Consider the following 17274-nt stretch of genomic DNA (forward strand, 5'->3'; position numbering starts at 1 on the left):
AAATGTTTATTTTAATTTGTGTGAGTTAATAAATTTATAATACTCAAAATCGTCTTGGTGATGTCGTTCAATAATATTGCTTTGAAAATAAGTATTTTCATCTGTCGATAAATATCTTTAACACGGCTATCCCATTTCAGACCAAATATGTTTCTGAGAGCTCTTTTCTGATGGATTAGTATATCCCAGACCTGGTTTCATTGTCCCTTATTTAAGATAAAAATAAAACACATCAGTAATTTTTAAATATAAAATGCTTTACTTTTTTTTTCAACACATAGGAATATTTTACAATAGTATAAAAGCGCCAAAACATAAAATAAACATAAATTAAAATAAATGTACTAGTACAAACAAAATATTAAAAAAATACATAGGTAAATTACTTTATACTATATACACATCGAGAGACATCACATCGAATAAAATAAAATAATTATTAAATAATAAAATAATTCGCGGTGAGTAGAATTTCTTTAGAATTTGTAAATAAAATACAATATGAAAAATGCTCCGAGCGGACTAGCGCGCGAGTCCCCGTCATTTCTTCAGTTTCGGTAGATCTTTAGAGATAACTTCATTTTTTGAAAACTTCAAAGAAAGGCCCCTTATCTTAACTAAGCTTAAATCAATGTCTACCGGAGATAAGTTACGTCCTTCGGGTTCGTCTAGGATCGAGACATCGGAGATTGGAGAGTAGTCTTAGGTTGGTATTAGTTCTCACCGGCTGGGCCACCGGTGCCGTATTAACTAGATATCACAATGTGGCGGTAGGGGTAGGAGCGGCGGGCGGGAGCGTTACCAGTGGCGGGCGGGAGCGGCGGCGGGCGCGGCGGCGGCGGCGTGCGCGGCGATGTGCGCGGCCCGGGCGGCGGCCACCTCGGGGGTGTCCAGCACGTTGGAGCCGTCCTGGGACAGCTGGATGGGAGCCGGGGCGTTGGCCCAAGACTTCTGCGCGGGGGCGGACTGCCAGGAGGGAGCTCCGTTCCACTGGGCGGGCTGAGCGACGGCGGGGGCGTTCCACTGCTGTTGAGCGGGGGCGGCGTTCCACTGCTGCTGGGCGGGGGCGGCGTTCCACTGTTGCTGGGCGGGGGCGGCACTCCACTGCTGCTGGGCGGGGGCGGCGCTCCACTGCTGCTGGGCGGGGGCGGCGCTCCACTGCTGTTGAGCGGGGGCGGAGTTCCATTGCTGCTGTTCGGGAGCGGCGGTGGCGGCGATCTTCTGAGCGGCGGCGAAAGCGGCGAGGTGAGCGGCTCTAGCTTGGGCAACCTCGGCGGTGTCGAGGACGTGCTGTCCGTCGGCGGAGAGGGCGATGTTAGCCTGGGGGGCCTTGGGGTTCCACTGCTGCTGCTGGGCGGGGCCGCTCCATTGCTGCTGGGCGGGTGCGCTCCACTGCTGAGCCGGGGCGGCGTTCCACTGCTGAGCCGGGGCGGCGTTCCACTGCTGGGCAGGGGCGGCGTTCCACTGCTGAGCGGGGGCGGCGTTCCACTGAGGAGCGGGGGCATCGTAAGAGTCCTTCTCCCAGATGCTGTCGTACGAGCCGTCGTCCTGGGGTCCGTTGTCGCGGCCGGATACGGCTTGGGCTTGGGACAGGGCGGCGAGGTGGGCGGCGCGGGCGTTGGCTACTTCGGGAGTTTCCAGAACGTTCCTGCCGTCATTGCTCAGGACAATGTTGGCGGGAGCGGCGGCCCAGTTGTTGTAGGAGGCCGCGCTCAGGGCGGGGGCGGCGAAGGCCGCAACTAAGAAGACGATCTGGAAAAAATAAAGAAATAAATATTTAGAAATCGCACGGAAAATTTAATGTGTTAATTTAATTACTAAAACGTGTAACTTTATTATTAAAGCTTCAGTTGCCAGCCACAACAGCCAGCCAGCCAGGAACAGTATAATATACGGCATGTAACCACATTTAAAACAAATATTTCATGTCTACCCCGCCAGGAATCGTGGTATCTGCATAATTTTTACTATGCGGAAAGTAAGGTAATCGGTCTTACGGTTCCGGTGCCAGTCCGTGGACAGTGAAAAATTGAAACCAGGTTTTATTAAACCGTACTATTTCAAGTCGATTTTAAAATTGACTATTGAGTCGAAAACATTTGTTAAGAGTTTGCCGGCTTGTGGTGTAGTGGTTTAGATGCTGGACTCACGCACGGAAGATTCCAGGTTTGATTCCCGGTGAGGGCACAAAAATGAATGTGAGTTTTTCAAGCCTAGCTGTTCAGCACTGGTATTGGGCCATCTAGCCTGTTGTGATGCAAAAAAATGAAGGTATATCCCTCTCTAAGAGTCAAAACTCAAGAATAAAATGACAAGAGAAATATAAGATATGCCTCTTGAGCAAATTTTTTTTTGTATATCTAATAAGAGAAACTTAAGCGATATTTTTAAAGCTTAGAGGTATCTTAACGACGGATCAATTGAAGACAGTTTATTATGCTCTAGTACAGTCAATCATTCAATATGCAATAGTTGGATGGAGAGGGGCTTTTATCGCTCATCTTAGACCCTTAAATGTTCTACAGAAAAAAAAAATAAAAAAAATCATCCTTGTTCTCAACTACCGAACTCTTCAAAGAATTTAATGTTTTAAGAGTGGAGGATATCTACGGAAAGTGTTGTATGCTCCAGGTGCATAAGGAGAGCTTCACATCGGACCGTATTGCGGGAAGGTTGAGAACAGGATGCCTCGCTCTACAGAGAATTAAAACTACCACGGCCAAACATCATTATACTTATATAGGATGGAAGCTTTTTAATAATTTACCTCAAAATCTACGTCAAGAAATAAATTACGGAAAATTTAAGGATACATTAAAGAAAAGCTTCTTGACATAATAAAAATCAACCATATTTTGAAAATAAAGATGTGTGTATGATATGTGCCTGTGTATATCAATTTATAAAAATGAAATAATAAGTTCAATTTTCTTTTTTTTTTTTTGAATTTTTTGTTTCATTTTTATGTTATTTTGTAAACGTGCCAAACACAAGAGCCAGACTCTTTTTAGGCAAGTTTAACCTTAAGTGTTCCATTTTTTTTATTGTAGGTATGTATGTTTTTTTTATGCTAATAAAGGTTTTTATTCAAAAAAAAAAACCACGCCAGAAAAAATTGTAGTACTTTTCCAACAAAACAAATTCATTAAAATTATTATGTGCATACATAAAATCAGTGTAAATGACGTAAACTAACAGTGGTTTCTTTAATTGCTACAAGGTTAATTAGGCCTCAAAGCAAAGTGTAATAATTTTTCAGTCGGAAGGAATTTAATAACATGAGTCGACGCGCACGATTCTCGATTTTTAGGCCGCATTGTTTAAAAAATTATGGCGTCTAACACGGAAAATTGTCCGGTTGGCCATGAGATATTTCCAGTCGAGTAAGTACTCGAATTATTATGATTTTGTTGGTAACACCGTACTGGCCGCTGTGCGCAGGCGTGGTCCAATTGCATTGGCGGGAAATGAAAGCAAGGTTATGTGACACATTCCCAAATGTCAAAATGTCAATAGAACTTGCTTTAGAACACCAATTACGCATGATATATTATAGTTTAATGCTTCGATGCTGAATAATGTTATAATCTTAAAATAGCTCTATGTAATTAGTAATAGCTTAAGATTTTTAGTTACTAAATAAGTGAATTTAATCACAACTAGCCGTTCTTGAATATGTATGGTAGTTCGATTTCCGCAAAATTAAACATGATAATTATATACACTTCAGCTTCATATGCAAATATATTATTGTACTACTAATAATCAATGCCATCACCATCACCATCATACCCTTATGGTGCAATGGACACTGAACTGATACTCTAAATGCGGCGTATCTCGATCATCCCATAATTATTTATTTATTTATTATCTACATACGCCCAGAGGTTTTTTGTTACTTCAAATTCATAGCGAGCAATTACCAAGATACATTATCGACTATGTATAAGCTATCGACAGCACCCTACGGTACACATATCTACGCACTGGAAGTGATAAAAAAATATTTTCTTAATTGCTTAAAAAACTTTTGGCCTTAATTGCGATTTATTTAAATTTGGAATCTTTTTAGGTGGCTACTTTTATCAAAAAAAATTTTTTTTCAAAGAAATATAAGCGCTCTTATAATTTACCCAAACATTTTAATTTTGGCCATTTTATAATAAAAATCAAATTCGGGTAGAGTGAGGTTGGAAGCTCGGACCTCTAATCCGTGATCCGCAACACAAGGCACGGGACCAAAACCCGATTTAAAATACGAGAGAGAAATAAATTATTTTTAATTTGACACTGAGCGCGTTGTAAAATTTGACAGTTAGGACGGCATTGACTTAGCACCATCTAGCGGTCAAAATTTGAAATCTCGAGGGTGTTACAGCGCATGCGTCGGATCATTTGAGGTTTCAGATGACATAATGCACATGAGCCGTAAGGTGCAATGGCAACACTTCGGAAGAAATGCTGCCACTATGAAAAACAAATATGAAATATTAGTGCGTTTGCCTGCCACGCCACAGGTTCCGGGCTCGATTCTCTGCAAGATTATCATCCCTGAGGCACAACATATTGTACCGTTTAGTTTAAGTAAAATTTGAAGACCATAATATGGTGGTCCACGTGGTGTATCGATTTAGATGCATGCCACATGCGTACAGGGGTTCCTGACTCGAATCCCTGTGAGGTTATGATGATTTTTTAAGCTTGGGTATTTTGCATTTTTATAAAATAGCTGAATTTAAGTTCTTGTGTCGTCATAATATCTTTGCAAGTGATGCGTTTAGTATTTTTGGAACCTTATAAAATAACTAAGTGAACAGATTTTCATTTTATTGTACGGGTGATAATCAAATTTGACGCATGTAATTAATTTTAAATGTCAAGTTATGATGCCGTTTTAACGGCGATTATGATCCAACTAATTAGTGGGAATCTTACAAATCATGAAAATTGATAAACGTGCATTTAAACAATTAAAATTAAAGTTTGTCTTTCAAACATTTTTTTAATTCAATTTAGGGCTGTATTTTATTCATTACTTTGTTTCTTTATTTTACAGGAAAACACTGGAAAGATCTACTTTGGGAAAACACCACAAATATAACATACTAGAGAAAATATTGTAATAATTTACTTTACGAAAGTACAACGAAAATCGGCTTTGGGAAAATTTGGGGAAATACGTATTACGAATTACGGAAAAACACATTAATTTTTTTTTAAACTTGATAAAATCATGAAAATCTGCTTTTGGAAAAACCAAGAAAATACCGCAAATATTCACTTGGGGAAAATTACATATGAACTCTGGGATAATTGATAATTTACTAAAGTATAGTATTAAGAAAATCTACTTTGGGAAAAATATTACATATGCCTACTTTAGAAAAATATCAGAAATGTCTACTTTGAGAAAATACCTTAAGTACCTTTTTTGGTAAAATACTACAAATATGTACTTTGGAAAAAATACCACAGATATCATTAGGAAAACACCACCAATATTTTCTTTGACAAAAATACCACAGATATCTTTGAGAAAACACCACAAATATTTTCTTTGGGCAAGTACCAAGATGTTCTGTAAGTAAGCATAAGTGGCAAAAAAATACCGATGTTTGTATAAAATATACACATAATCCTGGACGAGTGCTTTCCACTCGAAAGATACATTCAAGTAAAAATCCTAAGAAAGGAAATCGGAAATAAATTAAAATGTTAGAGACTAAAATGTTATTTATGATGCTTTTCAATACATTTTGAGTAGTACTGAGATTCAACAAATTATAACTAGAACCTGCAAATTACAAAAAATGAACTGTCAACTTTAAAATCGCATTTTTAAATGTTTTTTTTAACCTGTTTAATTAAACATACTTTAGGATTTATTTTAATAGGTGTATCTCAAGTTTAATTTAATTAATTTTCATTGTATATTTTTTTAATGTTAAATTATTATTCATACAAAGAAATGTTTCGTTCATTGTTACATACTGACTTCACTCCAAAAATGTTTTTATTAACTATGGTATAACTTTTATGTCAATGATGAACAAAACCAAAATCCTATTTAAAAATCTTCTGACAAGAGCTGAAATGCACTCAACCTAATATATATATTTTAATCTAGAATAAACAGACGAATAAAAATAAAATATTTTTTTTTTTTTTAATTTATGTAAGAAATGCGGCCCTTCAAATGAAGTATTTGATTTAATTGAAAATGCATGATAAAAACATTAAATGTAGCGTCATTAAAATTAAGCTGAATATGAACCGAATAAAACAAATAAAATCAAAGCGCTTTCACTATTAACTATAATAAAAACAACAGTTTAAAGAGACATGAAATAAAAAACAAAAAATCACCGAGGCATAAAAACATCTTCTAGTTTTACACCTCAAGAAAGAAAATCATTTGTGTATGACGTTATTAAAAAAAAAATGCGTAATTTTGAATATGACGTAACATGATTTAAAAATGTAATAGTCAAAAATCGAAAAATCACAAAGACACGAAAAAAGCCCTTCCGTCGTCTGTCTTAGAGAGGAAAATCCTTTGTGTGCAAGTATGACGTCACTTTTTTATGAACGGTATTTAATATATTTAAAAAAACACAGAGTTGTTACAATAGCCCTTTAGTAGTAACGCTTTAAGGTTGATAATCCCGTGTATTCGAGTATGACGTCACTTGTTTTATGAATGAATGGCGTTGCACTTGACACCCGCGATTTTTCACAATTTTCAATGGTAACTCACCGCGAATTTCATTTTTCCTATGTGTTTCTTCTCTCTTGAAATAAAATATCCCTTTTCACTAGCCCGTAGCGCTGCTGAACGAACAGAACTCGCCACCGCTCTATGTGGTATGTGCTTTGTCTTAAGGACGGTCGGCTTATATACCCTTCGGGACACCCCCCCTCCGTCTTCTAGGATCGGTGGGCGGGGCCAGGAGCCGAGGACGAAAGATTAGCGAATGAAAATAAAAAAGTTAGAAATTTGATACCTTTCCACGCGTTGAAATCACCAAAGAAAAATTGAACGAAAACTACCGCTAGAAAATTAACAAAAAAAATAGCTAGATACTTTATTTTATTTGCTAATATAAATATATTTATTAAACTTAAACGTCATAAATTGCTTAAGCATAATGCAATGAACATATAAAAAAAATATATTTAAAAATTTGCATAATCTTTAATAGTAACCTGTAATAAAAATATATCATTGAGAAAATTCTAAAAATTATACGTTTTTTTGCAAAAGAACTGAAACCCCTTTAATTTACATACAATGTAAACACTTTTAAATGTTTAATATTTTTTTAGCTACTATTTTGCATCAACAACATTTTCTTTACACATTTCCAAATCTTTTTTTAACAATTACTGGATTCAATCATAAAGAAACTCTGATTTATGGATTTTATAATTCACTAGCGTTTTTGTCGTCAGGCAGATGAATAATACAGTTCTATGTGCAAAACAGAACCGGGACCCAGGACGAGTGTTTTCGACTCGATGGCTGCTCTCAGGAAAAATCCTGGATAAGCAAATAGAGTGAATATAAGTCCGCTTCGGTTCGTATTGATTAACGCGTTCGCCTATCATTCTTGAGGTCGTGGGTTCGATTTCTGGCTGAGTGAACGTGAAGAATAGATTTTATGGGTAGTGTAAACTGCAATATTTTACTGTTCCTGAACTAGCTCATGAAGTTTAGAACTGATTATCTTACCTTCATGTTACAGATGATCGAATTACGCTGTGTATTGCTTATTGATGCAGTGCCTTAAGCATAGCTGGGTGCGGAAAAGGGAAGATGTATGATGATAAAATTTACACTAAAAATGTATTATGTAACTTAGTAGACATTACAATAATAAATATGTATATCTCCCCCCCCCCTCCTTATCCTCTCTTCAAGCATTTTTGTCCTTATCCCGCCCAATTTACAGTAACTTAATGTTCTTAAAATTAATATTAAAAAAATCTTTGATTATTGAGTACATGAAAATAACATTTTTTTATGTATAAATTGTATGTATTTATTTGATATGTAATATATATTTTCTTTACTAACTTTGTATACTATGTGGAAATCTGTTATTAGTTCTGAGTTTATACACTATATCTGTTTGTTTACTAAAAATATGTATGTAGAACTGTTGATTTCCCTAATAAAATAAAAATAAAATAAAATAAAATAAATAAATAAAATAATAATGCACTAGCGTCTAAATTTATTAAACAACGTTTTGAGTATGTCCAAATGTTTGTAGACAGGCTGGATATCCTCACAAATTTGTTGCAACAGAGAGGTATGTCATTTTTGAGAATGGAATATGGAAGTCTAGGCATTTACAGGGCTTATGACCTGTCATTGAGTTACCACTTTACTGTGTATCATTCACCAATTTGCCTATGTTAAAACATTCATATTTCTTCAATTTATCCGTATATTGTTTTTTTTAATTAAAGAGCTGAGATTCGTCCGACTGAATTATTTCACCAATTAGGCAACCCCTGAATTAAAAAAAAATTGTTTATGCTTCTTTATTATGATTGTAAGAATAAAAAAAACATAGGAATGTTAAAACATAGACCAAATGATGAATGTTACACAGTGTGTAAAGTGGCCACTTAAACCAGCCAAAGACAGGTTACAAGCCCAGTAAATGTCTTCTTTTTCTTATCTTCTTCCATTCTCTGTTGTAATTTGTCTAGAAACATTTGGACTTGAGGTGGGCGTTTCGGTTATTTGATTCAATAAAAAGTAGCAGTAACAAATACTGTATTACAAAACAAACTGTTTTATGAAGTGGATAAATAACAGTTGATAGCAGCGTGCAGAGTGGACATAAAAAAGGTACAAAGAATGGCTGTTCGCCTATGCTCCAATCTGTTTTTTTTTTTAGCAGTTTTAAGAAGCAGGTTTAATTTGTGAATTAATAACATCCTGACTAGTTTTTATATACAGAAACACCTGTTTTTTTTTGTTAAACTGTTCTAATTGTTACGAAAGAATTATTTTTGTACCACCTCTAATTTGGAGTAAATCAAAATGAGTGTTACTTTATTCAATAAAACTCTAATTTCTCCGTGCCTTTTGGGCAAAAGTGAATTATTATTTAATAAATTACAATTATTGTACGTGGGTTGGGCACTTTTTCTATTTACATATTTTAATTTCACGGCTGCTGGTATGTTTGATTAGAATATACATAAATACACCGAATCTCGTAAATTATTATAATCGATAGCTCGTATGTACATACTGTTAATTAAATTATAGTTGGGTCAAGAGTTTTGTACTGAATTATTGTTTTATGTAATGTATTATGAGTACGAACGATTTAATTCAAGGAACGATAATCTCGTTTTACTTGTTACAAATCGTATACAAGGTTGAATTAAGTTTTATATGAGAATCAATGGAAAAAGTTGAGGGGCAGTCTGAAAGTTGCCAAGCTATTTTTTTTCGTACTTATTTCAAGTGGAATCTGGAATGATGGTTGATAGATATTGGAGTGTTTTTTTTTTGTGAGAAATTGTTATCACGTCGCTTACTAAGCACGTCGATGGTTATTTGTGTTTCAGTTAATGGACAATTTAAACAGTGAGACACGTTCTACAAATTTTGGACAAACACAAAATATTGTTGAAAGAAATGGTATTCAACATAATTTTAGCCAAACAAAAAAGATGGCAGGTAAACGATGGATTGAAACGTAACCCGAAAGTGAGCATCAGACAGCCAGAAGTCACATAAATAGATAGAACTAAAAGAATTTCATTTTTCATTTATTTATTCAGATATTTAGAACATTACAGAAAAAAGACCCAATTCATTCTAAATACAATAAGAGATCACAAATTACAGTAGATAGTTATGTTATTAAAATAATATAACAAAATGTAAAAAGATAAATTAAAAGTTAGAAAGTGCTTTCCTAAGGGAAGGCCCACTGTCGTGAAATATGTCGACATCCGAGGCGATGCGATTAAGTAGCAAGATTGCTCTACCAACCGGCATAACCATTGGCAGGTTGGTTCTGCATCGCGGTAGGTAAAACAATCGATGCTGTCAGAAAACATTACGTAATAGGGTGGGGCGAATTATTTTTTCCGAATTTTGAAATAAAAGGGGTCTAAAAAGTTGCCCTTTAGATTACTCGGGATGCAAAAAAAATATTTGATACTTCTTTTGGCCCTCAACCAGAGCTTGAAGTTTTGTCAATTGAAAAAGTCAATTTTTTGCCCTAAACCGGCTGTCATCTTGTATATAAGTAAGAAAATCAGTCTAATGAAATTGTATAATCTGCATTAAATCTTATTATATAAGCATCCAAGGGCGTGAGTTGCACTTTGTTTTGTAATAAATGGGTAACATTGTTTTAATGTGCCATTGTTTTCGTCAATTTTAGTCAGGCGCTCAACGGAATCAGTTCCGCGGAGTGTAATTTTTTTGCGTTTCGGTAGTTTTAAAACGTGTTCGAATTTGTAATGTGATTAAGTTATATCTTTACGAACAAAAAAATAATTTTATCGATATAGATAATTAAAAAATGTTTAGAAAGTTATAAACTTCAACTTCTGTTGAGGGCCAAAAGTAGTATGGAGTATTTTTTTAAATAATTTTTACTTTCAATGCGATCCAAAAGACAACTTTTTAGACCCTTTTCACTTTGATATCTAAAAAAAAAAACTTCATACATCATCGGCCTACTCTATTACGCAATCCTTTGATTTGCTTGAGAAGATTACCCATTGATTAATTTTCAACGCAGATGAATCGAGAATATCTAAAGTTCAAAAGAAGCCCCAGAAGATCGTCACAATAAAAGATAAAAAACGCATTGGAGCTATTTCAAATAGAGAACGTGGAGTTAATACTACAGCAGTGTGTGTTGTTAGTGCTTCTGGACCTTAGAGTATATAGATGTATGTATATACTCAAAGTTCTGTACAGTAAATTTCACCATGATTATATTAAAAATAATGAGCATGATTCCATTTCTCAGTAGATTGCGACAGTGTTTGAATCTGGTAACATCAAAATTGATTTATTTGTCCAATGGCTGACGGACCACATGGTGACGATATCTACCTACTGTCTACAAAAGATTCTCTTCGGACATCTATCTTCCTTTGTTAACCATAGAGTTGATACAGTGCTTTATTTATTTAGTTTTTTATTGCTTAGTTCTTGGCATGAACACTTGACAAACTTACTACTATGCTCTATTTTTTATAAATTTATTGATATCATTCTAACTTTGCTAGAATTCCACTCGTCCATGCGCTTTGTAGCTGCACGATGATTGGTTATCTAGCTTTCATATACCAACTTAAAAATACCTAAATTTTATACATGGGGTCTAGAATTCCAATCTTCTATGCGCTTAGTAGCTGCAAGACGTGTTGTAATCTTACTCCTTTTTACTATTCATATTATTTTTTATTTTTTTTAGTATCATTAATACACTAAATTTATTTGTCAATTTTTAAAATGTGTAAATGGGGGCTAAATTTCTAACTGTCTATGCGCTCTGTAGCTGCAAGACGTCCTGTAATCTAGCTCCTATCTGTTATAATTTTTTATTGATCTTAATTGAAAACGAGGAACTAGAATCCCAACCGTCCATGCGCTCTGTACCTGCAAGACGTACTGGGATATTTATTAATTGTACAGCGCCCTTGAGGTGATTTTCACAAAAATGGCGCTATATAAATTATCCAACTATATATATATATATAATGGCTAAAGCATTTCATTGCAACTAACTGTTGGCCCAACACAAAAAAAACTCGTACTTCGCACGCATACTAAAAATCAAAAAGTGCTTACGCTGGCGTTATTCTTCTGTAATTTCCTGGCCACACTACAAACAGGCTTCAACCACTAGATATCTCACTTTTCAAGCCTTTGGACATTTCATGTCCAACTTTAAACAAACCCCGGACAAAAGGTGACGCAATCCGAAACATTTATTTTTAATTTTTTTTTATAAATAAATTTCATACAAGGTACATGTTTTTTTAAAATTCTATACATGTCTACTTTTACACATCTAGTAAATGTTATCACTGTAACTCTCCAAAAATGAGATTAATTCTTGTGCTTGGAGAGTAACTTACACTGTTGTAGTTGTTTATTATAAGAGTTTATATAATTTTAAATACGAGTACATGCGGAAAAAATAAAAACATAAGATATATAAAGAAAAAACATTAAACAATGATACATTCATACTAATTAAAATTTAATTTAGTGTTTACACGCGTTCAAAAAATTTCTTTAGATTTACTTTAAATTTATTTATTGATATATTATTTTAAAAACAGTTTTTAGTTCATTGGTAAGATTACTATAATTTTTTACACTTTTGAAGACAAAGTTATTTTGACCATGACTTGTGTGGAATTTAGGAATTTTAATATTATGTTGGTATCTGAGTGACTTATTCATCTCAAGTTCTTTTATTTTTTATTTTTTATGTATTTGTATAATAGAATTTATTTTATAAAGAGTGTCTACTTATAAACCTTGAATATTTTAAATAGACTTTCCGTACTGAATGTTCAGGGTTTCTTTAGAATTACTTTAATAATTAATCTTTGTACTATTTCAAGAGTGTTTAATATATTGGCGTATGAACCACCCCATCCTACAATACCATATTGTAATAAAGATTGTACAATTGAGTAATACGCTATTTTTTAATTATTGATTTTAAAAATATTCCTTATCTAATAAATCATTAATACATCACAATTATTTAACGAAACTTATGACCGCGCTGCTACTGTTGAAAACACAGTTAACGGATTCAAAGCCTTAGGTATATCGCCTATAAATTGACATGTCTTCCAAGTTCACCACTTTATTGCATCTTTTGCGATTCTACTTTAGTAGTGGTTGACAGCATCCAGGAAGCGGCATCCAACGGCGTAAATGCCTCTCCCGCGGTATACACTTCCAAACGGGTGGATGGTGGAGCTGCCCAGCAAGAAGACGTCTCGCCCAAAGCGCTCTCTTTCAAAAAGTTAGGTGGTGGATCTGCCCAACAAGTAGAGTTTCGCCTAAGCCATCCACTTTTGAACTGATATCAAAATCGCAATGTTGCAAATAAACATATTTTTAAATAGTAAATTAAATTTTGTTTTTTCGAACGACCCTCGTATTTAACAATGGAAAGTACTTAACTTCATTTGAAAAAAACTTTTCGGCATTTTTAATCTAATTTATTTTACTTTTACTTAAATGAAAAAACTACTGTCATAATATTAATTTCATGATTAAATATTAAAATGTACGTTACCTTAAGATCTGGTTTGGTAGTAATTTTATTTATGCAAATCTCCTTTTTCTCATTTTTTTTTACTATGCTGGTCCTACATTTTTTATTATATTTATAGACATACATGTATGTAGCTTACTTACGCAAAATTTGGCAAATGTAATATGCAATTGATAATAATCGAACTACATAAAAATATACGATGTATGTAAAGAAAGCGTTTGTTGATGAATGTCGATAAATCTAATTTGATGATTTTTGAAAGAAATGTAAGTATGACTTAATGTGACTGGCCAATGAGGAATTATGGTACCACGGGAAATTGGATATTTATTTATTTATACATTTACATTGTTTGTATTCTTTTTTTTATACATAATAATGTTCCCTCACTGGGGTGTCCCGTGCCGAGGGAAACATTTAACAGAATGTAAAACATGCCTTAGATTAGCTATTTAACAAAGTTAACATAATAATAACAATAAAAAAACGTAATTAATCGAATAAACCTAATTACCATTAATATAATAAACAATAAAAAACTAAAATAATCATAAAAAACATAATTAATTTATACAGACCAATACAACAAATTTCATAAACTGTACACACATTTTACCTATTTGGCTTGATCCACTCATCGATCCGTGTGCAACCCACCTCCACTATCCATTTATTAATGGCAATTTTGTATTGTGAGAACTTACTAATTGCCCTTATGGATAACGGAAGTAGAATGTAGTAACATAAATGTTTTCTTGCACGCGGTAAAAATTGGAGCAATAAATCGTATGGCAAAGTTTCTCGAAAACGTATGAAAAAATAAAAAACGGTTTGAATATATTTGAAACGTAACAGGTTCATGTGAACACGTGTTTTAAATAAACAATCCATTATAATTAATATAAATACACACAAACACACCTCTACACTATTTTCATACAAATACACATAAACACACCTTTTTGCTGTACCCACAATTTATTATGTTTTCCAAAGACTGAGAAATATCTTAACCAAAGAAAGATAAAAAATTGTATATTACGCTTTAATCCAGTCTTCGATAACATATGGTATAATGGCGTGGGGAGGAGTCTTGGACGCGCATAGTCGCTCAATAGAAATTGCACAGAAAAATATAATTAAAATAATTTACAAAAAACATAGACTATTTCTTAGTTATAAATTATACGTAGAGAGTAGACTCCTTAGTTTTAGAAAATTATATTTATTTCAGTTCCTGAAATATGTACACTTGAATAGAGAATTGTTTAGTAATAATTTAAATCGTATTAGTAATAGATCCGATGGTGTACTGTCAGTTTCAGGATGCAGAACTAAGTTCGCACAGAGGCACTCCTTACATGTTGGTCCAAGATCTTTCAATCTTCTAACCAAGGAACTACAAAACATTATCACTTGAACACTTTAAAGAAGGTTTGAGGTCTTGGATTGGCATGGAAAGAGCTGAGACACATACTAAAAAATGTATACTGCAAATAAATCATATTTTTGTAATATCAGCATATGTTAATTCGGTTTTTCTTTTATTTTTCTTTTCTTTTCTTTTCTTTTCTTTTCTTTTCTTTTCTTTTCTTTTCTTTTTTTTCTTTTCTTTTCTTTTCTTTTCTTTTCTTTTCTTTTCTTTTCTTTTCTTTTCTTTTCTTTTCTTTTCTTTTCTTTTCTTTTCTTTTCATGATCATGTCATACCATATTTGAGTATATGTGCTATAAACTTTTGAATAATTAAAAAATGAATGGCCCACGCTCAGACGCTGTAGTCTTTGTGGGCATTTTTTCCAATTCATGTTATAGCTTAATTTTAAGATGTGTTTTTCTAAAGTGTATTTTTGTAATTATATTTCTTTGTAAGTAATATATGTATGGAAAACTAAACAAATAAAAAAAGTATGTTAAGAAACTTCTCTGGTCCGTCTTTAAAGCGAATCTTTTTTATGTTATTATATCATTGTCGACTGTTTGTTTCTGTAAAATAAATAGATACATCCATACAACAGAGACGAAGAACATTTTAGAGAAGGGAATATAAAAATCTAGGCATCCACAAGGCTTATGACCTGTCGTTGGCTAGTTTAAGTGGTCACTTTGTATATTTAAAAAAAATATTTTTAGGCGTTGCTAAGTATGTAGGTGAAATAACTCCGAAATAACTGAAAGAATTGAAGGAATATAGATGTTTGAATATAGGCAGAATTGTAAATGTTACACAGTAAAGTGGCCACTTGAACCAGCTAATGACAGCCCCGTGGATGCCTAGAATTTTGTATTCCCTTCTCTAAAAGGTTCTTCATCTCTTTTGTTTTATGTTAATATCAACAGCCCCCTGGGGAGTTAAATCCAGCCCTCGTCTACAAAAATTTGGACAAACTCAAAACATTGTTGACAATCTATTATAGCCTTCTTATGTTGTTGTGATAGATTTCCGGTTTCCCAAGTAGCAATTTTTTTCGGCGCCTACCATGTTTCGACGTTTGGTTGGTACTGTGGGGATCATAGTCCACGATCGATAACACACACGTGGTAAATCTTTTCATCTGAAATATAGAGTGACGACCAATGCATTTTATATTGGATATAATACAACATATTCTGCAAGTCTAACAGTATTGCATATAACGATGAGAGCAATGGCCTGCAGTACATAAACATCGTTCCTGCCATGGAAATATGAAGAACAAAGGAACGTGGCCTATAAAGAGACCACAGGGCGTGCCAGTCAGTCAGTCAGTCACAGTCAGCCCAAGCAAGTCAACCCAGTCGTCGAGCAAATCAGTTCCAGCATGTAGTTTAATTGCAGTCACTTCAATTCCTCATCATCGTAACACTCGCGCTTCCATCTATTTACAATGCTTTTGATTTCAGGAAACTGCAGCGTGCAGGATACAAACTTACACAAATCCTGACAGGACATGGCGGATTCCTGAGCTATTTGCACAGATTCAAAATATCTGAGATCAACACTTGCCCATGCGATGGTGTTTCTCTCCAAGATGTCTCCCATCTGTTGATGCATTGCCCCTTTTTTAGTCTGCAGAGAATGCAACTGGAGGCGCGATGCAGAAGTCTGAATGAGTATTTACACGATGTTCATGTTTTAATTAGTCATAAGGAGAGAGGTAACATTAAGGTAAACTTAAGAGACTAACGTATATATTCAAAACAATTCGAAGTATAATTAATGTACAGGAACTTTTTAAAATTTATTTTGCATTGTGCCAATCAATTTTGGAGTACGGTATAATCGGTTGGGGTGGTGCGAGTGACACAGTTTTAAATAGTGTATTTGTTGCACAAAAATCCATAATTAAAATCATACTCAAGAGTCCCGATACAGACATCTACCGAAGAAATGTTCCATAAACCACAACTTATGACACCAAAACAATTATACGCTAAAACAATACCCGCTAATAGATTCAAAAATTACTATTACTCAAATGAAAGACAATACATCACATACAAATAATATAATCACTAGATCCTCAACACATAGACAACTTAAACAAATACAAACTAAAACCACTTTCAGACAAAGGGATTTTGAGTATTATTCAATTAAAATCTATAACCTACTTCCACTATCTATTAAAATAATTAGTAACGAGAAAATGTTTAAAAAGGCTATTAAAAAATGGATAATGGAGCTAGGTAGAAGTAAAATAGATTGTCTCATTTGCCCATACCAATATTGAATCAACTGCTCCACAAGTGTATAGCTTATGTTAGGTTTTTGTTATTTTCATTGTGTGTTTTGTAATATAAATAATATAGATGTACATAAATACCTTGTTTTTAAAACTGTCTGAATATTTGTTGATTTGTTGTTAAGTTAGTCTTCTTTGTTTATTCTCAAATGTAATTGAAAAAAAGTATATTGTTAATTGTCCTCGGCATGGGAAACCCCAGTGAGGTCACATTATTCTTATTATTAATTATAGTTTGTAAGCAAAAA

General features: G+C 34.0%; 1 protein-coding gene across 1 annotated transcript; it reads right to left on the minus strand.

Moving 5' to 3' along the window:
* Window positions 1-236: 236 nt before the first annotated feature.
* LOC148282533 (uncharacterized) lies at window positions 237-6861 on the minus strand. The gene is made up of 2 exons (XM_088224954.1): window positions 6761-6861; window positions 237-1752 (listed from the first exon to the last, which is right to left on the minus strand). Exons 1-2 carry the CDS (start codon window positions 6770-6772, stop codon window positions 799-801), a joined length of 966 nt encoding a protein of 321 aa, XP_088081080.1. The 5' UTR covers window positions 6773-6861; the 3' UTR covers window positions 237-798.
* Window positions 6862-17274: the final 10413 nt, after the last annotated feature.

The sequence above is a fragment of the Micrasema longulum genome, unplaced genomic scaffold (genome assembly GCF_059751315.1).
Source record: "Micrasema longulum isolate JH-2025_06_02 unplaced genomic scaffold, ASM5975131v1 h1tg000321l, whole genome shotgun sequence".
Classification (NCBI taxonomy): Eukaryota; Metazoa; Arthropoda; class Insecta; order Trichoptera; family Brachycentridae; genus Micrasema; species Micrasema longulum.